The following is a 25,548-nucleotide window of genomic DNA, read 5'->3' on the forward strand; positions in this document are numbered from 1 at the left end:
GTTAATACGCTGAATAGAGAGAACATCAAGGTATCGTGGAAAAATTATGTGCTGTTCAGTCTGTCAGCGGTGATAGTAATTTTACTGACTGTCTTGTGATCTTTGTAAAAATTTTCCACATAAATTACACACCTTCCAGAACAGAAGCCAGCATTTCGGAAGATTTGGAGAAAGATCTCCATAATCTTTATTTTGAATATCAACATTCATTCCTTTTCTGTAGTTGCTTATCCTCTCTAGCCCTGGTTTAACCCCCCCTGGACACAACCTCTACAATGAATACTTGGGTCTTCATCTGTGCCTTCGGGCTCTTCACTGCCCTTCAGGTTCATGCAGAACTCTCTGAGGTAAGTAGGAGAAAATATGCTTTCTAGAATGTAACTAGAGTTTCATAGCTGTTGTTGTTTATTATTTTAAAAAATGTTAAAACAGTCCAGTAATTGAAATTCTTTTTCTCTCTCCTCTCCGCAACCAATACCTGAAGGCGGGTGAGTGTTTTACCATTATTTGAACACAATGAAGGAATCCTCACTCTGGTTTTGCATCTTCCTAGACACTCTAAATTCACCGTTTGGTTTTATTTCTCATCCCTGTGCTGTTCTGGTTTCTCTCAGAGCAAGAAGAGATTGTGAACGCGCACAATGAACTGAGAGCAAACGTTCAGCCTTCTGCTAGCAACATGCTGAAGATGGTAACGCGTCTCGCTCCATGTAAACCGACGAGAACAAAGAATTTAGAGATTTTATGTGCTGATTCTTCATTGTCCTCTGTGCCACACAGAGATGGAGCAAGGAGGCAGCAGCCAACGCTCAGAGATGGGCCGACGGCTGTTCCATGAACCACAGCCCCTCCAGCCAGAGAGAGATCAGCAGTATGTTTTTGATTTTATTTAAAAAAACACTCAGAAAAATCATCATCAGTCATCTATGACATTACCCAGAGCATTTCAGACCATGTCAGGGCATTTAAAGTCATGTTGTGGGATTTCCCACATGTAACTGGGTGGTTCGGATCATAGTTTGGTGGGCCGGATTGCAAACACTAAAGGGCCACACATGGCCCGCGGGCCACAGATTGCCCATGCCTGCTTTAGAGGAACATATCTTTACATAATTGTAAATGATCTCTCTGCTCCTCCTCTTCAACACTAGCTAGCGGCTGTGGAGAGAACCTGTACATGTCCAGCTTCAAGAACACCTGGAGCAACGCCATCCAGTCCTGGTACGACGAGGTGAAGGACTGGCGCTACGGAGTGGGATCTACCAACGGAGGAGTGGTTGGACACTTCACACAGGTGTTATATCTGACTGAATGATGAACACAATGACATTATTACATGAAGTACACTCTATATAGTATATAAACTAACTCATAATTCTGGATCTCATGTCCTCTGCGTAGGTTGTGTGGTACAGGTCCAACCAGGTGGGCTGTGCCATGGCCTACTGCCCTAACGCCAGCTACAAATACTTCTACGTTTGCCAGTACTGCCCTCCGTAAGCAGACAGCACCGCCCTACAGCATGTCCCCTGACTTACATAATCACATTTGAGACTTTTGTGGTTCATACTTGTTGTTTTGGACGACATTCCAGAGGAAACTACCAGATGGCTGAACCCTACACAGCTGGAACCACCTGCGGCAACTGCACTGATGCCTGTGAAGACAAACTGTGCAGTGAGTTAAATTACTCAGCAGCAGGGGGAGGAATCTCCATCATATTACATGACCACTAATTTTCTCATTGTGTTGTTTTCCTGCAGCCAACCCTTGTCTGTTTAAAGATACGTATACCAACTGTCCTGACTTGGCGAAGAATTATAAATGCACTCATCCTGATGTGGGCGCCTGGTGTCTCGCCTCCTGCAAGTGCACCAATGGAGAGATCATCTGAATGTCAGCGGTGGCTCCAAATGATCCAAATGATCAGTTTCAATAAATATATATCAGCAGCATCATAAAAGCCTGTGTCCTCTGATTTAATTATAACACTTCACCACTAAATATGATTTGAATGTTAACTGATAATAGTTATTTTAGTTCGTTCCACTGTTATACCGTGACATCAAACGGACTCAGAAGGTGAACATGTAACAGTAATGAGCAAATTCAAAATACAATATAAAAATGTAAAATAAAATCCCGAAATCCTCTTGATAATAATGTCATCCCACATTTCAGTGATGTCATCATTGTGGGTCTGGACATCCGAGTTAAAAGGCTGAGTTCATTCTAGTCACAAAACACTTTATCATGCAGGGTGAGTCTTCCTAACTTTTCTCATCATCTTTATCATGTTTATTATATTAACAGACAAACTTCACTCTTTATTTTGTTGTTTTATCTTTGCAGAGTTCTTTGTCGAATTCAGAAAATGTACAGACGTTAATCTACATCGCAAAGTCTTGTCATTGTTTTAATCGTGATTATCTATTTCAAGAGAAATATCCAATCAAACACAATGCATATTGGGAGTTTTCTGTCGTATCTTTCATTCCCCACAGAGCTGGGGCAGCGGAGCTGCAGCCGGAGCTCTGAAACGGTCTGAAACCTGCTCCGATCGGCTAAGCCCTTCAAGTTCTGTGAAGATCGGCAGTGAGTTCACTCTGACACTCCTGTCTGAGCAAACACAATCATGCAAACAGCCTGTGAAGTGCACTTGAAGCCTGTTTGTGAATTTCCTTCCGTCTCTCCCCTCATTTTTTGCTTGTTGTGTTGGTTCTCTCCTGTTTTTCTGCAGATGACAACTGTGGAGAGATCATAGCTACAACTGAAAACAGGAAGTACTGGAAGGACATCATCCATCAATGGTACGCTGAGGGGAACGACTGGAAGTACGGACACGGATCCACTAATGGGAAAGACGTCAAAAAGTTTGCGCAGGTGCCTTAAAATCAGTTCACATACAAACCTGTTTGAATTTTAAAAATGCAGTGACTTAAAAAGGTCTGAGTGTGTCAAACAGTGACATTCAGGTCATGAGCTGCTGCTGATTTGCTGTCTGTTGGTGTCTGCAGACCGTTTGGTACCGGGCGACCCAAATCGGCTGCAGCAGGAGCTACTGTGGACACTTGGGTTACAACTTCCTGTACGTCTGCTACTACTGTCCAACGTAAGTACGGAGTATTCTCCTGTTTCTCTATGAAAACTACATTTTGGAGGGAATATTCAGGATTAGTTTTGACTTTTTTGGAAGTATGTGCAGAATTTAAGGGAAACGAGAAGCGCTCTGGTTCTTTGAGTCAGGGATCCCGTTGCACTGACTGTCCCAATGACTGTGATGATGGCTTGTGCAGTAAGTAGATCATGAAACTCAGAATCCTTATAAATAAATATGGAGGACAAAGTTGTGCCGTGTTGTTTTCACCTGATGAACCACGTCTCTTCCAGCCAACCCCTGTCCCTACAAGAATCAGCGTTCTGACTTCATTATTTCTATTAAACGTATGCAGCATTCAAACATTAGTCTGTCTTTTACTAAATGCCTCCAGCTACTTGTGCTGATCAATGAGATTCTCCAACCAATGAGACGTCACTTATTATATTATATTTCAACCAAGCAAATAAGATGATTAAACACTCAGTCTGTATTTGTCTTAGTATTTGTCTTTATTTGCATGTCTTACCTTGTTTAAACATTTGGTTCAAGACGACCATGTGAACTCATTATGGGGTTGAAGGAGAAGAACACGATCCAGTATGAAGCTGAAACCATGACAGGAGAGGGATGACAGGACATCAACGATTGCAGGGAGACTTCAGTAAAATAAACGTTAGTTAAATAAAGTTTAGTATTTATGCATTAGTATTTATTTTTCTAAAAATAGTTTTTATGTTGTATTTTGAATTGCTCATTACCGTTACATGATTGTAGTCTTTTATAACAGCACTTGTTAGCCTTTTTTCTTCAGAGTCCATTTGTTATCATGGTATCGCAGTAGAATCTCAGCTACAACCACTACTACTACTTCTACTGGTACTACTACTACTAATAATAATAATAATATTAATAATAGCGGGCATATGAAAACTTGTCCTGACTGATGAAGCTTAATAAACACCATTTTAACAAGATTCTTAGCTGAAGTGAAGTTCCTTCATTATATTCATTTATATAATGAAGGAACTATTTCCTCCTTCCTCTTTTGTTTGTCTTTCTAAGTGTGTGTCAGAGAATAAAAGTCAGCTCAATATTACAATAACTACTATCAACATACAGTTAACATTAAAATAGTATTTAGTGGTGATGTGTTGTTATTAAATCTATATTATAACTCTATAAAGACTGAGGGTTCAATCATCTAATTGGCTCGGTTGAGGTATAATAATATAAGTGTCGTCTTATTGGTTGGAGAATCTGTCTACACCTCTGAGCAGCACATGTAGGGTTGGAAGCGTTAAATAAGAGGCAAACAAATGTTTGAATGCTGAATACGTTTAATAGAAATAGTGAAGTACAGCCCATGTAGTTATTTAATAGATTTTGCCGCTGCACTTGCAGGAAGCAGCACAGTCAGTCACGGTGTCAATGAATAGTTTCCTGAGGCAGCCCCAGTCTGATGTCAGCTTCTCACAGTCAGAACGCTGATTCTTGTAGGGACAGGGGTTGGCTGGAAGAGACGTGGTTCATCAGGTGAAAACAACACGGCACAACTTTGTCCTCCGTATTTATTTATAAGGATTCTGAGTTTCATGATCTACTTACTGCACAAGCCATCATCACAGTCGTTGGGACAGTCAGCGCAACGGGATCCCTGTTTGTAAGGCTCGGCTTCCTGCAGGTTGTCACTGAAAAAACGTCTTATTACACATCAATACATGACGACTCAAAGAACCAGAGCGTTTCTCGTTTCCCTTAAATTCTGCACATACTTCCAAAAAAGTCAAAAATAATCCTGAATATTCCCTCCAAAATGTAGTTTTCATAGAGAAACAGGAGAATACTCCGTACTTACGTTGGACAGTAGTAGCAGACGTACAGGAAGTTGTAACCCAAGTGTCCACAGTAGCTCCTGCTGCAGCCGATTTGGGTCGCCCGGTACCAAACGGTCTGCAGACACCAACAGACAGCAAATCAGCAGCAGCTCATGACCTGAATGTCACTGTTTGACACACTCAGACCTTTTTAAGTCACTGCATTTTTAAAATTCAAACAGGTTTGTATGTGAACTGATTTTAAGGCACCTGCGCAAACTTTTTGACGTCTTTCCCATTAGTGGATCCGTGTCCGTACTTCCAGTCGTTCCCCTCAGCGTACCATTGATGGATGATGTCCTTCCAGTACTTCCTGTTTTCAGTTGTAGCTATGATCTCTCCACAGTTGTCATCTGCAGAAAAACAGGAGAGAACCAACACAACAAGGCAACAAATGAGGGGAAGACGGAAGGGAAACTCTCCAAGACTGTTTGTGTTTGTTCAGACAGGAGTGTCAGAGTGAACTCACTGCCAATCTTTACAGAACTTGAAGGGCTTGGCTGATCGGAGCAGGTTTCAGACCGTTTCAGAGCTTCGGCTGCAGCTCCGCTGCCCCAGCTCTGTGGGGAATGAAAGATACGACAGAAAACTCCCAAAATGCATTGTCTTTGATTGGATATTTCTCTTTAAACGATACCACACAAGAGGGAAAACATGCAACGTCCAATCAAGTGAGAATCTGCAGAACTAGTCGTGAAATCTCTTTTTAAATCGTACCATTTCCAACATGTTGGCAGCAGGCGGCTGAACGTTCCTTCTCAGCTCGTTGTGCTTGTTCACAATCTCGTTCTGCTCCGCCCACGTGGCGCCGCTATCATATAAGTCTAGATAATCACAATTAAAACAATGACAAAACTTTGCAATGTAGATTAACGTCTATGCATTTTCTGAATTCGCTGATGGTGCTGATAAGAAAATCACAAGCACTCACCAACAAAGAACTCTGCAAAGATAAAACAAGAAAATAAAGAGTGAAGTTTGTCTGTTAATATAATAAATATGAAGATGATGAGAAAAGTTAGGAAGACTCACCCTGCATGAGGGACAAAAGACATGAAATAATGGTTAGTTTTAAAGCTTGTGGAATAAACGTTATATATAAATAAAAAGATTTGATTTTAATCACCCTCCCCGCTGACGCGACATGGAGGAGGCCAAAGGCACACAGGAAGAAGAACGCAGCCATGGCTGAATCCAGGAATGACGACCTGCTGAACACCAGCGATGTTTTAATGTGTGATGGATTGCGGTGAAAAACTACCATGTGATCGTAGGTAAACACGTCTGTTGACCTGGAGGGGTATTTGGGAGGTACCCCAGAGCCGACTGTTTTTCTGAACGGTGACTCATCCACATGTCAACATCAGATTAGGTTTATATTAATCTCATCTAGGGTAATATCTTTTTGGATGAATAATAAACATTGGTCAAGTCAGGTTAGGTTCATGTGAGCTCATGTGAAATGATCGTGTCAAACAAACCTGTTAATGTCAGGTTATTTTCACAAGAAAACTTTCAGATAATTTTCCCAACCAGCCTTCAGAGTTACTGAACGCTCGTCTACTTCTTACTGTTTTTCACTTTTTTAAGCTACAAAACACAAAACAATAATGATAATAATAATAATATCAATAATATCATAATATTATTATTATTATTATCATTATTTATCATTGATAATTCATATTGATATCATGATAATTATAATTATGTATAATAATTATAAGGGCATATCAGGAAAACTTGCTGACTGATGAAATTAACAACCACTTTTATTACCATTTTAACAAGATTCTTAGCTGAAGTGGCGCTCCTCCATTAGAAGACGTTCTTTGTATATTAATTTATCTACACATGACAAACATTAAACTGTTTCTTTAGTCAGTTTTTTACCCTCTCAGCTATTTACTCTTCTTTTGTTTGTCTTTCTAAACGTGTGTCAGAGAATAAAAGTATGTTCAATATTAAATAACTATTATCAACATACAGTTAACATTCAAATAGTATTTAGTGGTGATGTGTTATAATTAAATCAGGGGACACAAGCTTTTATGATGCTGATAATACATTTATTGACGCTGATCATTTGGAGCCAATGCTGACATTTAGATGATCTCATTGGTGCACTTGCAGGAGGCGGGACACCAGGATGCCACCTGGGCATTGGTGCAGTGCCACTGCCTCTTCAGGTCGGGACAGTTGGAGTACCGATCGGTGTAGCTGCAGGGGTTGGCTGGAGGTGAGAGACACGACAGAAAAGGAGTGGTCACGTGATATGAAGGAGATTCCTCTCCCTGCTATGGTGGAACAGCCTGTTAGGTCGTAGAGGTCACGACCAGCCAAACCAGGCCTTTATTTTATCAGCAGTATTTTCACTCACTGCACAGTTTGTTGTCACATGCTTGAGGGCAGTCGCCACAGGAGGGCCCAGCTGTGTAGGGTTTAGCATACTGGTAGTTTCCTCTGGAATGGAGTCCAAAAAAAAAAAAAATTTAACAAAAAAACCCAAAACTAAACAGAACGCAGGATGCAGATTTATCAGAAAAATTAAAACCTTTACTAAAAAAATCTGCTTACGGAGGGCAGTACTGGCAGACGTAGAAGTATTTGTATTGGGAGTTAGGGCAGTAGGCCACGGCACAGCCCACCTGGTTGGACCTGTACCACACAAGCTGCATAGAGAATACAATAATTACTGTACTTCATATAATAATGTCATTGTGTTCATCATTCAGTCAGATATAACACCTGTGTGAAGTGTCCAACCACTCCTCCGTTGGTAGATCCCACTCCGTAGCGCCAGTCCTTCACCTCGTCGTACCAGGACTGGATGGCGTTGCTCCAGGTGTTCTTGAAGCTGGACATGTACAGGTTCTCTCCACAGCCGCTAGCTAGTGTTGAAGAGGAGGAGCAGAGAGATCATTTACAATTATGTAAAGATATGTTCCTCTAAAGCAGGCATGGGCAATCTGCGGCCCGCGGGCCATGTGTGGCCCTTTAAGCTGTGTAATCCGGCCCACCAAATTACATCATAAATTTTATGAAATGAATGCAGTTGTGAAATCACTTTAAGATAACTTTTGCGTAACTATGCTTTGCTGACTGTTCAAGGCCAAAACCTTTCATATAAGGTTTTTTTTATGTGTCATTTATATTAGTACAAATACACACTCCATCCATCTGCTCCTCAGCTCGACCGCCTGTCAAATTTTAGAACTCTGTGTGGACAACCAGTCAAAAAGGTTGCCCATCCTTGCTCTGAGGGATCCGTTCCACCCAGTTACATTTAGGAAATCACACTACGATGAATGAAGACTGTGACTTTTAATGTCCTATAATGGTCTGAAATGCTTCAGGAAATATCGTAGACGTTCTTGCTCATCTCTGTTGCTGTTTGATGACTGAATAATGATTTTATTCAGGTTTGTTTTAAATAGAATCAACCTACTGCTGATCTTCCTCTGGCTGGAGGGGCTGTGGTTCATGGAGCAGGTGTTGGCCCATCTCTGAGCGTTGGCTGCCGCCTCGTTGTTCCAGCTCTGTGTGGTGAAGAATCGGCACATTAAAAAAAAAACCCTCTAGATCTTTTGCTCTTGTCAGTTTATCAGTAAGCTCAAATCCAACCCCAGGAAGTTAGATTGAGCGAGACGAGACGCGTTACCATCTTCAGCATGTTGCTGGCGGTTGGCTGAACGTTGCGTCTCAGTTCGTTGTGTTTGTTCACGATCTCGTTTTGATCTGAGGGAAAAATCAGGACAGCAAAGAGGAATGAGGAATAAAACCAAACAGTGAAGTTAGATTGTCTCGGAAAACACAAAATCGGAATAAAGATTGTGTTCAAATATTGGTAGAACACTCACCCGCCTTCAGGCATTGGTTTCAAAAAAGGAGAGAAAGGAAAAGAACAGATTGAATATTTTAAGATAATAAAACAAAAGCTATGAAACTGTAATTACTGTAGACAGGATATTTTCTCCTACTCACCCTTGAGGGTATTGCATGAACCTGAAGGGCAGCGAAGAGCCCAAAGGCACAGATGAAGCTCAAAGTGTTCATTGTGGAGGTTGTGTCCAGGAGTGTTAATCCAGGGCCAACAGGTGGGATTTATATACCAGAAATTATATAAACACGTGACAAACTAACACCGGACTCAAGGGCATCCTTTTCAGGGAACAAGATAAGGTTTTCTTGAAGGTGACACCTGTGATAATGTATGGAAACATACAGGTCTACATTTGTGTTCTTCATGATAACCGTGATGACTCACCGTGCAACATGTTCTGTATATTTTGTAATTGTGTAGCAAGGTTACAATAAGGGAGGCAGGATACCAAACAGAACATGGTATCGACATTTAAACTTGATTTTACAAGGTTAAGCTAAGATTGCACCTCCTACTTCAGAGGATAAGCAACTGTACAGAGAAGGAATGAATGTCTAATATATAAGATTTAACATAAAGATTATGGAGATCTTTCGCTAAAGCTTTTTTTTTAATTTCTGGAAGGCGTGTAATTACTATGCAAGAAATTTTCCCTAATTTCCAGGTTGGATGCAGTTATGGTCTTTCATATATTACCTCATTGCACATACCTGTTAATATTGTACATATCTGGTCATTCAGTATTTTAGTGTTGGTGTTGGTTTTTGTGTATTGAGTCTTGTTTTTGCTCTTTTGCACTCTCCTTTTTTGCACCAATCCTCGCTTTTGCACCAATAATGCTGCTCTATGTGCCTTCAATTGCCCCTTAGGGACAAATATTTTTTATTTTATTGAATTGAAATGAATTGAAATGATTTGAATTTATTTTAATTTAATTTAATTTAATTTAAATGAATTGAAATGAATTGAATTGAATTGAATTGAATTGAATTGAATTGGTTGAATTGAATTGAACTGTACTCTTCCTCACCGAAGGGGGCGCACGAGAGCGCACAAGTCCTGCAGTTCTGACTTGTTGCTTCAAATTAAAGCTCCATCCTGCCCCCTGCTGGCAAGACTGGAATATCTGACGTGTGTCATGGAGTCAGTATTTGTGAATCATGTTATAACCTCAAGAAATATTCTAAGGAGAAGAAAGCAAAGCTCTCTGATGTTATACTTCACGTTGTTTGACACGTTCCATAATGAGCAGACCTTAAAGAAGGAACGTTGACTTTGGCTCGGCGTCTCTCGGGACAAACAAACCCGTAGAGCCAGGTTGACCTCTGGCTGGAAACTGGGAAGGAGGAAGGAGAACACGACAGGGTGGAGGAAAAGTTAATTCCACAAGGATTTCCTAAATGTGGGCCAAACAAAAACCGCAGCTGGAGACCACACCTGCTTGATCTGGTTAATAATAAGACAAGCTCTTAATCTAAACTGACCTGAAATGAAATATTCTCTCATGCACTGTAAAATAAATATGAACATATCAGAGGTCATGTGGGTATTGTATCTTTATTTCCTGTTTGCCGACTGGGTTTTATTCCCAGTTTCCTTTCTTTGTCTTCCTCTGTCAAGCACGTTGTAAATTTTTAATATTATTAGCATTATAAAAATCATTCTATTGAGTCATTTGTCCAACAGCCAACTAGTCGTATTATTACTGCTATAAATGCATCCATAAAGCTGATTTTCATGCTTCTATTCAATTTGCTTTTTCCTCAGAAGGTTGGTAATAAAATGTTTAAAATAATAATTTAACTCTCTTTATTGGTGCATCCAGGAAAATAATCATAAAGCTTCAAATAACTAGAATTGCCTGTCTGGGACATTCATCACGTCTGTGAGAAATTAAACGTATGTGACCAGCAGGAAGTCTGTCGTCATGTCAGGCTGAGACTTCTTATTCCAACCCTATAATAAAAAAAATAGATCGACCCCCTCACCCACAAACCTCCCCCTTGGGGGTGAGGTTCCAGTCTGCAGGCTCAGCTGGTTGGAGGCCCTCCAGCCTGGATGTGCTGATTTTATTCTGCTAATCTCTTCACCTTGCACTTTTACAGCGAGAGGCTGTTTTCACTTGGGCTCTTAAATAATCGTCTCCCACTTGGACGTTACACTTCCTATGGCTGCCCTATCACACGCACGGCTATTGTGTGGAAATTAGCTCCTGTTGCGTGATAACAAACTCCTTTTCTTTGAAAATAAACACCGGTGGTTGAATTTGGGCAGGCCTGTCCGTTTGCCAAGAGAGCCTCACTAGTGAACAGAAAGGCCCAGGTGGGGGCGTCCTGACTTCCATAGGGCAGAGTTGAGATAAGGCGATGAACTTCTTCCTCTGTCAGTGGGCCCGGCGATAGCAGAGGTCGTCAGCTTTTGGCTGGACTTGATAAGCTCCGCTGGGCCATCCTGTGGGGGCTTATCGGCTCCCGCCAGCGAGCATCAACGGCCAGCCTCAGGGCCCGAAATGTTTACGAGCGTGGCGTCAGTTTATCTCCCCGCAGAGTAGATTGTGCAGAATGGGGAAGACGATTACTATACGTACATATCCTGCGTCGTTAAAGGTGTACAGTATTTCCCGCCCTATAAGGCGCACCGAAAAGCCTTTAATCTCCTCAAAGACCGACAGCGTGTCTTATAATCCAGTGTGCCTTATATATGAATTATTATTATTATTGCTTTTATTATTACAATTTTTTTTAAAATTTTTATTTCTTTGGATACAGACCATTCATTGAAGATGTGATTTATAATCCAGTGTGCCTTATAATCCAATGCACCATACATGAATTTTTATTATTATTATTTTTATTGTTATTAGTTTTTAATTTTATTTCTTTGGATATTGACCATTCATTGAAGATGTAACTAATAATCCACTGCAATTTATAATCCAGTGCGACCTATATATGCATTTTTATTCTTATTATTTTTATTATTGTAATTATTTTTTAAAATATTCTATTTCTTTGGATACAGGCTATTCATTGAAGATGTGATTTATAATCCATTGCGCTTTATAGTGCAGAAAATACTGTAGATTGACCTGTTGAGTTTGGTGTAGTCAATACTGAGCGGATCTGAACTTGTGAAGTCAAGAGTTTAAATGTGATAGAATGTGAATTCCTGTGTGTAAATGATCAAAAATAAAACAGAAAAGTGGGAATAAAGAAGGAAAACTTGAGGGAAATCCATCCTGATGGTCAGGGAGACGCTGGGAGATCAGCTCCATCAGTCTGAAGACAGGTCATTTAGTCTGTTATCGCCTCACAACGCCGTCCCTTTGGGTTTAGAAACAGGATGCTGGGGGGGGGGGGTAGCAAAAAACGGCTCCCTCTATTTGAATCTGAACATCTCAGAGAGGAGCAAACTGAGCATTATTACCTCTTGGAACGACTTTGAGGTCAGGATTGCACACACACCGTCCCGCTCGGTGGTGAGGTTCGGGTCGTAGCTCCTCGACGCCACGCCGAAGCGTCACCTGTGGAAACGCAGGACAAACACCCAGACCTCCCTTCTAATCACAGCTCTGGGTTGTGGTTGTGCAGCTTCCTTCCTTTCATTGATTGCATCGAGATGCAAGACAACAAATGCTGCTAACAGACCCCTGAGATAGCCGCTTAGGCTTTCAGCAGAAAACACAGGAACACGTGGAACCCACCCCTCAAAGCAAAAATAAATAAATAAAAGCCCACAGATCTGCTCCGGCGCTGACGGATCGTTTCATCGATGCTTGATTTCTAATCTCTTTGCGGTCGCAGCTTCTATAGATCAATATATACCTTCCTATGTTGTCCCTGGCGTCACCAGTTCAACCAGTCTGAGCAGCAGGCCTGGTGTTGTTCTTTCTCCAGAGCCGCTGCCCGTTTGACAGCTAAATGGTTCTCCGGCAAATCTATATTAAACAAACAATGAGGGACGTCCAGAGGCTGCAGGACAGGAAAAGATATCCCAAAACACAATGTATGGAAAAACATTCACACACGACTAGAAGTAAAAGATAAATAAATACATCAGCAGCTAATGGATCAGGTCACTGCTGGTTTAACGGAAAAACCAACTGTTGACGCTCAAACTAAAGCTTTTTTATTCTCATTTCTGTGCTTTTATTGATTTGATTTTAGATTTCTGGTTTTGTTTTGTGATTTTTCTTTTATTACTCTTTTAAATTGGCGACGCGTCTGGGGTGTACCCCACCTCTCGTCCAAAGCAGCTGAAGACAAGACGATTACTGTCGTCTCTTCTTCAAGAAAATGAATGGATGTTTGATATTACATTTAATTAATTATATATTATAGCTTGCAGTCCATTTAATGTACATCTTTCAACACGTAATTCATTCTAAAAGCTTAATAAATAAAACTGGGGCGTCTTTTTCTTTCTCATCTCTGCGCCTCAGTAATCCGAGACGTTTGCTGGACATCTGCTCAGAAAACAGGGGGAAACATTCCTGTTTGAGTCTGTGAACTATTAGACAGATGTTAGAACACAATCATAACCTGGAGGGCTCCATCACTGACGGCTCATTATGTCAACAGCAGCCCATGAATTCTTGATGTAGCATGTAGCCCGAGATAAGCTAAGTTCAAAAGGTCAGCTTCGAGTGAGACGGGTCGACTGGGAGGCAGGAGATAGTTGCTGGTTTGGGTCACGCTATCTCTTAGGGAGTACTGGTTAGTCTCAAACTAGTGTTTTACTCTCTTTTACTCCCAGAACTTTTTGGTATTTGGGTGATTTCACACAACTTGTTCAATCCGGATCAGGATTGCAAGTTTTGAAACTTCAACCAGGCCAAGATCCGCATCAAAAATATCCTCACTTCATGAGGAGGAAATGTAAATTCAGTTCATTAATGCAAAGTCAAATCTCATGGTCCTCCAGAGGATATATGCAACCGGAAACTAGAAGTAGATTACGTGGATTCTAATCTTTTATTTTACTTTTATGGCTCCAGCAGCTGGGTTTTCTTTTGGATGATGTCAGATTCCAATGAGTAAATCTGTCTCTGTTCTTCATCTGATTATGTTTTCTATTGTTCTGTATGTTTGGCCGGGATAAACACATATGTTCAAACCTCCATTCGGAATAAAAATGATGTATGATATGAAGGGGCGCGTCATCCGCGCTGCGCAATCCAAAAGGGGCCCTTTGCGTAATTACGCGTTACAGTCAGAGCGATGAGTTCAGTTTAATGGAAGTTTAAAAGTTTAATCTCGAGGTTTGCCGAATGAAATGTGTCAGATTTAACATTAGAAATCCTGATATTAACCTCGAACCTTTCTCTTGCGTTGTGCGCCTCGTTGTTCGCGTGACAAGTCATTTTCCCTTCCTTTCCTTCCTCTTCTTCACCGCGTTACCCGCCGGCCTCCTCGTCCTTCATACACACACACACACACTCACACACACACACACACACACACACACACACACACACACACACACACACACACACACACACACACACACACACAAAAACACACACACACACTCGAGTCAGGATGTTTTTTTTTTATAAGGTTGCTTCTTATCCCACCCCGTTCATTTTCCAGCTGCAGTGAGAAGCCCTGGGTCGGTGCCAGATCATTTTTGTTAACTTAGATGTGGAGATAGGAGGAGGAGGTGGTGCTGATGGTGGTGGTGGTGGTGGTGGTGGGGGGGGTTAATTACCACATGAGGAAAGGGTGTGTCGAAGCCCATCTCAGGGAGGCTTTACGTTTAAAAAGGCATCATGATGAGCTGCAGAGGAAGCTGCCGCGTCGACCATCAGGAGCTTTCGTGGAAAAACAGGAATGCAGGGTGGGTGGAAGTAAAAATGTCAGTTTAAACAAAGACAAAACAAATATTACTTCACCTTTAATACATCTGGACTCATTCCACTCACTCATATCTGCACATAAAATAGAAACGGTCTATTTATCTAACGAGATAAATATGATTTTCACCTTTGCGGTCACACACTTTCACCATTCGCAGCAGCCTGGGGCCGCAGCGCGCTGTGTTTATCTGCGTAATTGAGGAAACTAGAAAGTAAAGCAAAGACTTATCTTCGTTTTGAGCAAATAAAAAAAAAGAAAAGTCCCAGGACACTGTAAAGTAACCAAACTAACCCCCACCCTCCACCCCCAAAACAGAGCACATGCCGTAGCTGGAAACATCTGAACATGTTGGAATGCAATGAAATTATGTCATAATTAGGATAGTAGAGGAAACCAGCCAATGGCAGCAGAGTGTTATGTAATTTCTACTGTAACATGAGTTCAGTATCTTGAAGTGTATTTTTCCACAAGTGCACCCCCCCGATAATAAACGCACATTCCTCAAAAGGGGTCATTTACTGCCCGGTACCTTCACGCTGTCACGGAAAAACGCATCAGTGCAATTTGTCAGTATCGCGTTTTTACGCATGTGGTTTCGGATCTCACGCTCCTCCGTCCGCACCAGTGGATGATTGCTGTCTATTGCGCACGGCAACGCGATAAAGTTGCCGCTAAATCCCCCTGCGCACCTGTTGGCCATTCAGTTTCTTCAAACGACGCCCCCCCCCCCACTTCCCTGTCAGAATCTGCGATTACGCACCGAGCGTCAAGGCGCACGCATGTTGGAGGAAGAGGATGATGATGGAATGCTGATGTTATGGAGATGCACCCCCCAGGATGGTATTTCTCTCATGTGGACCTTCTCACATTCCGCGCGTTCACCTGGGAACTATCCCTCCGCGCGCTCTGACGTCACGTGGAGCTTTGAGGACCCCACGTCGCCACCCTTTGAATAATAAGGAGCCACGGCGGTGTAAACATGATGACCACTGATTGTTCTTGATTACAACCATCTAACACGCTGATTGCCCGTCCGCGTAGGCTTCTCTTATCAGGGTGTGCAACTGTTCCACACCCCCCCCTTTACCGCAGGAAACGAGGGAAGGGGTCCGTTCCAGGACGCATGGTCCGAACGCAGCCTGAGTGGAAAAAGGAAGGGGGTCCTGCTGCGCTACTATACAGGGGTGGGGGGCATTAAGATGTAGAAGACAAGGATACTGATTGGTGGTATATTTTGGATGACCTTTGGCATCATTTTTTAAATTCTCTTTCGGTATTGCGCTCATTAGTTTTCAGCTAATTCTGGATTTTCTCACTCATTTGAGAATTTCTATAATAAATCTAAAACCACAGGGATGCTGTTTGTACTGCAAATAGTTTATTCATCCACTTATGTCTGAAATATGAAGATCTTTTCTCCTAAAATATAAAAAATAAAAACCAATCTTCGAGTATTTAAAACATCTGCAGGTCCAAAGACGACAGAAGTTCTGAAGCGGTGATTGTGTTTCCGAGTGTCTTCCTGATCCTGGAGAGAGTTGACAGGTCAGAATGTTCGTTTTCCATGCGATGTCCTGTTCGGTCACATGACCTCCACTCCGTCACGTGACTCGGCCCTGTGACAAACATGTCTACACGTGTCTTCACCGATTGGAAGCACGGGTTGCCATCAAACCCCCTGAGGTGATCGTAATGACGTTCGCTAAGTCAGGTCGAGTCAAAGTTGAGTCATATGGGAGGACGTAAACAACAACCAAAGTAAGAATAAATATAAATGTGCATTAGAATAAAGAGTTTTAAATGAGCTGATTAAATAGATATTTAAAATTTAAATTCATGCATAAAAAATGGGGTTTTTAAAAAAAGCGTATTTAGCAATATAATATAGGATGCTGGAAGTAATGCTAGTTTAGCTCTCATATTGCTAACATTTAGCTAACTTCCCCAACCAGATGTTTCTCTCAGATTTCAGGTTAATCTTATTCAAACATGGAAACCTGCTGACTTCAACCTTCTGGCCTTCTGATCTCTACAGGAACCGTCTGACCACACACCTCAAAAAGATCCCCCCCCCCCGAGGTTGCAAAAGTTCCTCCCCCTGAGGAACTCTCCTCCATTTACTTATCGGGGCAGCCTGGCGGATCATGCACATACATGTTTGTGATGTGACGTAAGTTCAGCCCTACCCAACAGAAGCGAGGTGCAGCGCTGACGGATGAGCAGAAAGCACCTCGTTTAGGTCTGCAGCATCCGAAGGCCTCTGCTTCCAATCAGACACGTCAGCGTCGCCATGTGGATGGATCGCCCGAGCCGAGGAATGTGGAAACACAGAGGACCCAGCGTGGGTTCATGTGTGCAAACAGGAGGAGGAACCCTCAGGAGGATGCCCCCTCCCCCCCCAGCTCTTCATCTCAAGTGATAAGGGGTAAACACTTTGGGGCCCTTCAAAAAAAAAAGAACTTATTGAGTCGACCTTTAAGTGAGAAAGAGCAGAACAAACCAAACGGAGGAGTGTCCCGAGTGGGAGATGTTGGGATGATGAAAGTATTTATGAGTCTCCAAACCTGCGTCTGACCTTGACCCGTGATTGGCCGGTCTAGAAATGCCCCGAAAACGCCTTCGTTCTTGCCGACATTACAAAAAAGACTCCCGATGGATGGAATTGGGTTCAATCGGGAGGACTAACGGCGACGGATTCGTGCATGACGCCGTGTGGAGATCCGGCGACAAAGGGAGGGGCGCGTTTAGGCCTGATGGCTTGTTTATTTTCCACAAATCAGAGCTTTACGGTGGGGTTGTGAGCGAGCAGAGATAAATCTCTTAATGGTTTTCCTGGAATGTGGACTTCACGGGAAGACTAGATGAGACCTGATTGGAGGGGTTGAAGGATTTTTCTGTTGTTTTTTTTTGCTGGTTTTTTTGGTGCGTTAATGTCAAAAAATTCTAATTCTGAGACTAATAAAATAAACATTCACATTGCGTGACAATAAAGTTATTTGTTTGAGCTAACACCTACAAGTGTCCGTCTGGAACAATCGACCAGTTCTTTGCTCTTGCTGGTTTTCTGTTGAGGTCACGGGGAGTTTTCTCAGACAGTCTCTGTGTTTTATGGAAGGGGGGAGTCCGACGCCGTCCCGTGAGAAGTCTTGCGGGGGTGCCGAGGGAGTATTCCTGTATGTCGTCGTCATTGACAGGCAGACAAAGCACAACTGGGGGCAGGGGGGTGTTTCTGAGCGAACACATTCCGACGCCGAATCAGCCGTTCAGATTTTTTTGATCTGGTACCAATAGATTACCTCAAAGCTCCAGGATCCGCCCAGTGACCTTCTGATAGGTGGACCACCGCTCTGACCACCAAAGCCACCGCTGCCCCTGCTCTGGTTGCCACGCCGACCAGGACCGACCTTGAACAGATGGGTTCTGGTTGGTTCCATTAATTTATAAAGGCGGAAGTGGACTGTTTCCACTCAGAATGACTTTTGTTTTTGTGTAACGGAGGAATTCCTGACGCTGTTTTGACATTTTTTAAATGTCAGTTGTGTAGGGGGTCCAAAGTAAATACACACGGAGGAATTTGAAAACAGTGCAAAGAGTTTAATAGACTGGGAAACAATTAGAAAAGTCGAGCTGTTCACTTAAGAGACGGTTCACCAGTTTTAAAAACCGACCTACGCTTGTCCGCCAAAGACTACCGGAGTGAATAATGAGTGGGTGAGATTTAGTCGTGCTCCACGCTTTTGATATCTGTCAACATTTGGAAGTAATTTCCCAAAAAAGGTTCTGGGAAAACCCTGATCGCGCTGGGTTCCAACAAAAACAAGGGTTTGTTGCAGGCAGTGATTAACCACTCGTGAAGCTCTTGGCTCGTAATGAAGGACAACCTGGCCTCCTCTGGATGCAATTAAAACGAGAGGCCTCCGATTGTCACCGCGCTCTCCGTGGGGGCCTCGAACCGGATCAGAACCTCCTGGGCCAATCAGAAGAGACGGCTTGGAGGGTTTCCAGTTGGGAAAGGAAACACAGGAATGGGTGGCGTGTGACAGATGATGGTGAAGGAACTGTAAAGGAATGCGATCGGTGTCACGTATGCTTGTCTGTCCGGCGGGGTCGCCGGTGGGTCGGGGTCGGGTTCTGGTAATGCGATAAGTCCAGCAAGCGCCAAAGAGGCCAGAGGGAAGCAGAAACGACTCGTCCGTACGGCGGTGAAACCCTCGGGCGTTAAAATCGATCCGTATTTATACGAAACTCTGGCAGGGAAACGATTTCTTTGCGGTTTGAAGCTTCGGTTTATTTCTAAAACATTCCCGCTTCTCACGCAGAGTCAGTCTTCATTTTCCTGAAAAATCAGCTGATCGGATTGACCCAATAGCAAAGCACCGCTATTGCGCCATTGGCTTATTATCACATGATTCTGTCAAACCCCACCCCCCCCCCATGACTCCCTATACTTGGAGAATTACCTGTTTCATTATTCCAGTAGTCTCAGCGGATTCATCAGCCGCCACCACCACCACCATGCAGATGTTTTCTTAATTTCTTGTCCAATTTTTAATAATTGTCAAGTCCAATTTCAGTGAATTTAATTAATATATTCATAAAGCCTAACATCTGCTTGTGCAGAGCGGATTTACAGAAATCGGTGTTTGCCCTTAAAGCATGAATAGTAAACAAGTAAACAACAAACAACAGGAAGGTTCTCGGTTTGAAACCGTCTGTGTTGACAAGACTGTTTTAGTCACGAGTCAAATTCAGCAGGAGAAAGTTTACTTTGACTGAATGTATTGTTAAAGCAACATAAAATATGAAAAATAAAATCAACGTAACTCTAATATCATCTGCATAAAGAGGAAGTGGATAAAATAGTAACTCCTACCAGAATAAAAGCTGCTGTATTATAAACCGTCTGTTCAGACACTTCCTTTAAATGTGCAGTTTTTTTTTCTATTAATGCATGACATGAAAGAATTTGACCATTTAAGTCAATAAACTGGCCTGACAGTGAAGAATGAGAGGGAAGGAGCAGTCGTTAAGTCGCCCCCCCCCCCTACGTTTGGATGTCATTACATTTGTTTTTCCTTTTTTTTTTTTTTTTGTCCTTGCCGACATCCAGAAAGGAAACCCATCCCCTTGAACCAACCAGGAGGATGGAGGGGTGGGGGTGTTCACCTCCAGAGCTTCGCTCTTCTGCCTCATCATTGGTCACCACCAAACTTGCAGCAGCTTAAAACCCGCCATCGCTTTCCTCCCTCCCTTCACACAGCAACGACTTCTTAAAAAACGACAGATAGGGTCGGGCCAGAGCGTGTGTGTGCGTGTGTGTGTGTGTGTGTCAGCGTGTCAGAGATAACCAGTTTTGGCCCCCCAGGATGCCCGCCTACGCCACCAACATGAGGATGAAGTTCCCCATCGTGGCCTTGACTCTGGAGATTATCACCATCATCCTGTTCGCCGTGTTTGTGGTCTACGACGATGGGAAGCATCACGGGCACGACGACGCGCACTCCAACTCCTCTCACGATGAGCAGCAGCCCATGGATCTCTACCCCAGTAAGTCCACCTGAGGGCCCCCTCCCCCCACGGGCCCCTGGATGCCATAGCTGTTTGAAAATGATGGACTGGTTTTTTTTAAATTCTAACACGAATCGAAGCAAACCGGAGGATAGATCCTGGTTCTGCTGGGTAGAATAAGGCAAATGTGAAGTTTTAATAAGTCAATATTCTAAAATTCCAATCTGTTGCTTCCTAAAATTTGAATTTTTAAGTTTTGAGGCTGAAAAAAGGGTAAAATTTTTTACTTTAATTCCTTCATGGTCATAAATTTCCAATTACTTGTACACAGAAATAGAAAAAATGGGATGTTGTGTCCATGGCAGGTCTGCTGAATGCAATAAACAGGAGTCATGGGGTCGCGTCCGCCGCCGTCTTCATGCAGGAATGGGGGTGGAGGCAGGGGGGTGGGGGTGACAGGATCCTGCAGGGAAGAGTGTAGTGAAATGAATGCCTTAAGCATAGAAATATTAGAGGTTTAAAACGTGTCTTATCTGGAGCTCCTGTGTGTGAAGCTGCTGAACGGAAGAAGTTTTATTTCTAATCAGCCTTTAAAAGTGTTTTTAAAAATATTTTTATATATATTTATATATATATTATTTTGAAAAATATTTTTTATATGTTTTTAAAACAGTCTGAACAGAGGCTTTCTTCATATCTGCAGTCGGTAACCACTGTATGACTGTTTGAACGTCTGCTGGGCGTGGCAGGTGTGGCCAGTAGAGATTAGCTCCATGCTCAGCTGAGCATATTTTATGCTACAATTTACATTTAAAAATATATTCTGAAGGGAATTCTGAAGGGAAACATTATACAAACCAAAATAAGGAGAGATCCTTATTTTGGTTTGTACAATGTTTTAAGTTTTTTGGGGGGGCACAACAGTTTTAGTAAAGACAATAATGTGATGTGACTGACGTACAGATCCTGTCCAAGGCGTCACACTCCAAATTTTTTATTTGATATTAAAGCCATAATATGATTTCCTGGCCCTGGGCATCCCGGTGGCTCCTGAGGGCCCCCATCCTGGCAGATCAAAGTGGTCTGAAGATCTGGGCGTGGCGCCAGATGCCTTCTTCCTGTCCTGGAGCTCCCGTTCGCTGGAAACCCTGACCTCCAATGAAGGGGGTGCGATTCCCCCCGGCTGCAAACGGGAGAGGGTTAAAGGGCGGGGCGTGGCGCCAAAAAAAGGGGGGGGGGTTTCTTCATTCACCTTAAAACAACAGCTTTGTTATCATCCAATAGTTCATTAGAAGGATCTCACAAAAACAAGTGACTTCATGGAAGGATGGAGCGTAAACCAGGAAATAACCCATTAGGGTGAGATCAAGGGGGGCACTTTGTTTTTTAACTTCTCCCTTTATCGAGTAAAATCTACACAACTGATTCCTGCAACATGTAGGGGAGGGGCCACAACAGACAAAACACGTATAGAGATGTCCAAGCTGGGAAATGTAGTCCTGTCCAGGGAAAAATATCCAGAAAACTGCAGCTCAAATCTAACCTAAAGGTTTTATTTCTACCTGTTTGTTTTTTCCCACTGTAGGAACTCGAACACAGATTATAGGATAAGATCAAAACAAATTGTAAACCCCCGTCGCTCCTGGAAGTCATCAAGAACACATGACTTTTTAACTCGGCGTGAAATGCACATGAATGATGGGATCGTTTTCCCAGCATTATCCAATTACTTTCCCCCATCTGAACACCGAATTACCTGATCAATAAATCATTCTCCACCACGAACTATGAAGTCTATAAATGACTGGTTTTGTAATTGAAGGCGCCCCCTGATAAAAGCATTACTTTTAATTCAATTCCATGTCCGCTTTTAGCTGAGGTTTCCCAACAAAGCTGAGTCCTGTTTGGGGAATCGGCTCAGATCCAACCTCGCTTGTCTCTCCTCCAGTGTTCCAGGACGTCCACGTCATGATCTTCATCGGCTTCGGGTTCCTGATGACCTTCCTGAAGAAGTACGGCTTCAGCAGCGTGGGCGTCAACTTGCTCCTGGCGGCCTTCGGCCTGCAGTGGGGGCTCCTCATGCAGGGCATCTGGCACCTGGACGACGGCAAGATCAAAATCAACATCTTCAAGTACGACCGCCGTTTAGACTTCCAGGAAGTGTTTGGTCGACGTTCCTGCAGCTGAATCTCCAGATTCGTAGCTGTCGTTGAGTTTTCCGCCTCTTTTTCTTCCCGATCTTGCAGAATAATCAACGCCGACTTCAGCACGGCGACAGTCCTGATCTCCTTCGGGGCAGTTCTGGGTAAAACCAGTCCTGTTCAGCTGCTCATCATGACCATACTGGAGATCACCATCTTCTCCATCAACGAGCACCTGGTGGCCACAGTCCTGGAAGTGAGTCCGAGCAAACATTCGCTCTCAGGCGGATGTTTAGACATGAATTAAACGTCTGTTTCTACATTTATTCGACAGGCGAATGATGTGGGCGCCTCCATGGTCATCCACGCTTACGGGGCCTACTTCGGTCTGGCCGTGGCTCGGGTTCTTTACCGACCAGGATTAAGAAACGGACACGAGAACGAAGGATCGGTTTACCACTCCGATCTGTTTGCTATGATTGGTAAGAGTCAGTTACACACACACACACACACACACACACACACACACACACACACACACACACACACACACACACACACACACACACACACACACACACACACATTTTGTTGAACTTTTTGCTGCCACCTATTTTCCCGGAGCCCATTCTAAGCTAGACTCAGGCTCCAAGCCAGATCCAGAACCCCCCCTCCATGGGAACGGGGCCTTCAACCTTGAAGTTTGCAGTTTGTAACTTTACAGCTAGGTGGCGGTAAATCCTCCACCGTTAAAGTCATTTATTAATGTTTAAATCAGTAGTTTTAATGTTTTGTTTGTTGTAACTTTCCTTCATTGGTTGATTTCCAGCTTCCTGTATGTGTGTAACTTCTGCCCCCTAGTGGACACAAATAATAATAGAACCACAGCAGCATGACCTCAGCTGTTTGGCCTTATTTACTAATAAATACAAACAATGAAATTAAATTGATGAAGTTTTTTACTCTCTTCCACAGGAACCGTCTTCCTGTGGATGTTCTGGCCCAGTTTTAACTCGGCCATCGCTGAACCCGGCTTGACCCAGCTCACCGCCGTCATCAACACCTACCTCTCCCTGGCTGCCTGTGTGCTGTCCGCCTACGCCATCTCCAGCCTGGTGGAGCATAAAGGCAAACTGGACATGGTCAGGAAACCTCCATTAGAACATCTAGAATAATAATAAGAACGTTATAGCTAATAACTCTTTCTTTCCACAGGTGCACATCCAGAACGCCACCCTGGCCGGCGGCGTCGCAGTGGGAACCTGCGCTGACATGAGCATCGGGCCTTTCGGGGCGATGCTGATCGGATTGGTGGCCGGAATCATCTCCACCCTGGGCTTCAAGTACCTGAGCGTGAGTGTGAACGTCGTTAAATCTCACACTCATTCCTCCAGCTTGAGGAACGGGTGTGAAAACAGCCTCCTGGTGTCAGAAAGACACCAAAACCCCACAGAAACTAAAAAGAAAAAACATGTGCAAACTGTAAGAATCACAATGCGTGTTTCAGTTTGTTAAACTGAGCTTCTTCCTCCTCCATGCAGCCCATCCTGGCGTCCAACCTGGGCATCCAGGACACCTGTGGAGTCCACAACCTGCACGGCATGCCTGGAATCCTGGGCGGGCTGGCTGGCATCGTGGCCGTGGCTCTGGGTAAAAAAGAAGGGTAAGGATTGTTTCTGCTGATCAGGAATCTTTCTCATATATTTAATACACACAACTGTGTAAATACGAGCTTCAGTTGTGACGCTCCTGACTTCCTTCCTCCTCCTCCTCAGCGGTAACGCCGCCATGCAGGCTGCTGCCTTGGCCTCGTCCATTGGGTTTGCTTTGGTTGGAGGATTTCTTACAGGTAGATGAAGGGAAAATCATTCCTCCATTTCTGAGCATGAAACAGAAAGATAAGGCAAACACACCACTCATTACCTTCTCTCAGGTTTTATAATGAAGCTGCCGTTCTGGGGACAACCTCCGGACCAGAAGTGCTACGACGACTCGATTTACTGGGAGGTAAAGAAATCCCATTTCTCATAAACTTTATCTGTTTGTTTTTGTGTGTGTGTGTGTGTGTGTGTCGTCCACATCCAGAGAATGATTTGCGCTGTTTATTCTGCAGGTTCCTGATGAAGGGGAGGAGAACGAGGAGAGTTTGGCTCATGCCGATCACTCCAAAAACAAAGCAGAGGCTTGAAGATGTGAATGAGGATCAGTTCATCAATTTCCTTCGTAGAAATAAAAATGATCACAGTGCAAATTTAGATTTGTAATTAGGCAGCACAGTGAATGGATTTCAAAATGCAACCGTGAGACATTTTATTCTTCAAAATTTTAGCATAGATTTAATCTCATATATAAGAATTAAAAAACAAACTGTGACCTGCACTATTTTTAAACATAAAAACTGTCATGACGAGCCACAAACAAATCACAGCGGGTCACATCACAGCTTCACTCCTCCCTTAAGCTTCTTCTTCCATTTAATTTCTAAAGTACTAAAAACATTAAGGCATGTTTGAAGATATTAATATCCCTGTATTTTCTGTTACGTTCTTTTATATTTCTATATGTACTTTTTCTGAACTTACGTCAAAGATGGGGAGTCCAACCCGCTTTGACTCACTGCTTCACGTCACTTCACTGGAGTCCAATCCTTTTACAAGGAGTCAGAGTCCGGCCAGGTTCCGACATGGGCAGGGAAGGTCGCCTGATGTGAGCAGCTCCACGACCAGAGCTTTATGTTCAGCTTTCTTTTCACTGTCATTGTATCCCTACATGTACATATAGTTTAACTTTTATCTGGGTTGACAATGTTGGTTTTGTCACGGCCCCGCCAGGTCAAAAAAACACGGGCCTGCAGGGTTACACCAAACTGACTACACACAGTGTTAATCAATGCTAATTTGGTTTGTCAGAGGATTTCAGACAAACACCGAAACACATCATCATTTTGTATTTTTCATACAGAGGGCATGTGCTCATGTTTGTATATGATACTAATAATGTCATAGTAAATAAATATGTTTTTGTACAATATTGACGCCTAAGTGTGTTTTTGTGGTGGCTGTAATTTTAATGATATTTTTCAAAAACTATGAAACTGAGAAAAATATGAATTGTTCCCATACTTAATGATAATTAAAATATCTGCCAAACTAACCAGACCAGAGGCAACAGCTTTAATAATTCT

At 43.0% G+C, this 25,548-nt stretch overlaps 3 protein-coding genes and 1 long non-coding RNA gene across 5 annotated transcripts; 2 read left to right on the forward strand and 2 right to left on the reverse strand.

Moving 5' to 3' along the window:
* Positions 1-619: 619 nt before the first annotated feature.
* Positions 620-1,904, forward strand: LOC137613759 (cysteine-rich venom protein TRI1-like). Its single transcript, XM_068343188.1, has 6 exons — positions 620-691; positions 781-871; positions 1,152-1,294; positions 1,402-1,496; positions 1,595-1,677; positions 1,764-1,904. The coding sequence occupies exons 1-6, from the start codon at positions 680-682 to the stop codon at positions 1,892-1,894; spliced, it is 555 nt and encodes a 184-aa protein (XP_068199289.1). The 5' UTR covers positions 620-679; the 3' UTR covers positions 1,895-1,904.
* A 2,554-nt stretch (positions 1,905-4,458) lies between these two features.
* Positions 4,459-9,101, reverse strand: LOC137613819 (cysteine-rich venom protein latisemin-like). The gene is made up of 13 exons (XM_068343272.1): positions 8,955-9,101; positions 8,636-8,712; positions 8,423-8,513; positions 7,723-7,865; positions 7,552-7,646; positions 7,355-7,437; positions 7,082-7,207; positions 5,692-5,798; positions 5,444-5,534; positions 5,185-5,327; positions 4,956-5,050; positions 4,706-4,788; positions 4,459-4,610 (listed from the first exon to the last, which is right to left on the reverse strand). The coding sequence occupies exons 1-13, from the start codon at positions 9,028-9,030 to the stop codon at positions 4,474-4,476; spliced, it is 1,347 nt and encodes a 448-aa protein (XP_068199373.1). The 5' UTR covers positions 9,031-9,101; the 3' UTR covers positions 4,459-4,473.
* Positions 9,102-12,136: 3,035 nt separating this feature from the next.
* LOC137613760 (uncharacterized) lies at positions 12,137-15,919 on the reverse strand. Of its 2 annotated transcripts, XR_011038982.1 has the most exons (5): positions 15,476-15,919; positions 14,842-14,919; positions 14,567-14,669; positions 12,682-12,794; positions 12,137-12,380 (listed from the first exon to the last, which is right to left on the reverse strand). It is a non-coding gene; the product is annotated as an uncharacterized lncRNA (long non-coding RNA). The 2 variants fall into 2 exon arrangements; XR_011038981.1 differs by lacking the exons at positions 12,137-12,380; positions 12,682-12,794 and having other exon boundaries at positions 13,959-14,669.
* Positions 15,920-19,956: 4,037 nt separating this feature from the next.
* Positions 19,957-25,394, forward strand: rhag (Rh associated glycoprotein). The gene is made up of 10 exons (XM_068342090.1): positions 19,957-20,262; positions 22,172-22,355; positions 22,470-22,620; positions 22,699-22,846; positions 23,340-23,506; positions 23,580-23,717; positions 23,906-24,027; positions 24,140-24,213; positions 24,298-24,371; positions 24,478-25,394. The coding sequence occupies exons 1-10, from the start codon at positions 20,082-20,084 to the stop codon at positions 24,550-24,552; spliced, it is 1,314 nt and encodes a 437-aa protein (XP_068198191.1). The 5' UTR covers positions 19,957-20,081; the 3' UTR covers positions 24,553-25,394.
* The last annotated feature ends 154 nt before the right edge of the window (positions 25,395-25,548 follow it).

Source organism: Antennarius striatus, chromosome 19 (genome assembly GCF_040054535.1).
Source record: "Antennarius striatus isolate MH-2024 chromosome 19, ASM4005453v1, whole genome shotgun sequence".
Lineage (NCBI taxonomy): Eukaryota > Metazoa > Chordata > Actinopteri > Lophiiformes > Antennariidae > Antennarius > Antennarius striatus.

Bases quoted from the DNA above. Each gene is read 5' to 3' on its own strand.
- LOC137613819 (XM_068343272.1), bottom strand. From the start codon at position 9,030: ATGAACACTTTGAGCTTCATCTGTGCCTTTGGGCTCTTCGCTGCCCTT. The intron at 7,866-8,422 runs GTAGGTTGATTC...CTTCAACACTAG, and splicing joins CAGCCAGAGGAAGATCAGCA to CTAGCGGCTGTGGAGAGAAC. The intron at 4,789-4,955 runs GTAAGTACGGAG...ACGTTTTTTCAG, and splicing joins GTCTGCTACTACTGTCCAAC to TGACAACCTGCAGGAAGCCG.
- rhag (XM_068342090.1), top strand. From the start codon at position 20,082: ATGCCCGCCTACGCCACCAACATGAGGATGAAGTTCCCCATCGTGGCC. The intron at 20,263-22,171 runs GTAAGTCCACCT...TCTCTCCTCCAG, and splicing joins GCCCATGGATCTCTACCCCA to TGTTCCAGGACGTCCACGTC. The intron at 24,214-24,297 runs GTAGATGAAGGG...ACCTTCTCTCAG, and splicing joins GGTTGGAGGATTTCTTACAG to GTTTTATAATGAAGCTGCCG.
- LOC137613759 (XM_068343188.1), top strand. The intron at 1,295-1,401 runs GTGTTATATCTG...TCCTCTGCGTAG, and splicing joins TGGTTGGACACTTCACACAG to GTTGTGTGGTACAGGTCCAA. The intron at 1,678-1,763 runs GTGAGTTAAATT...GTTTTCCTGCAG, and splicing joins CTGTGAAGACAAACTGTGCA to CCAACCCTTGTCTGTTTAAA.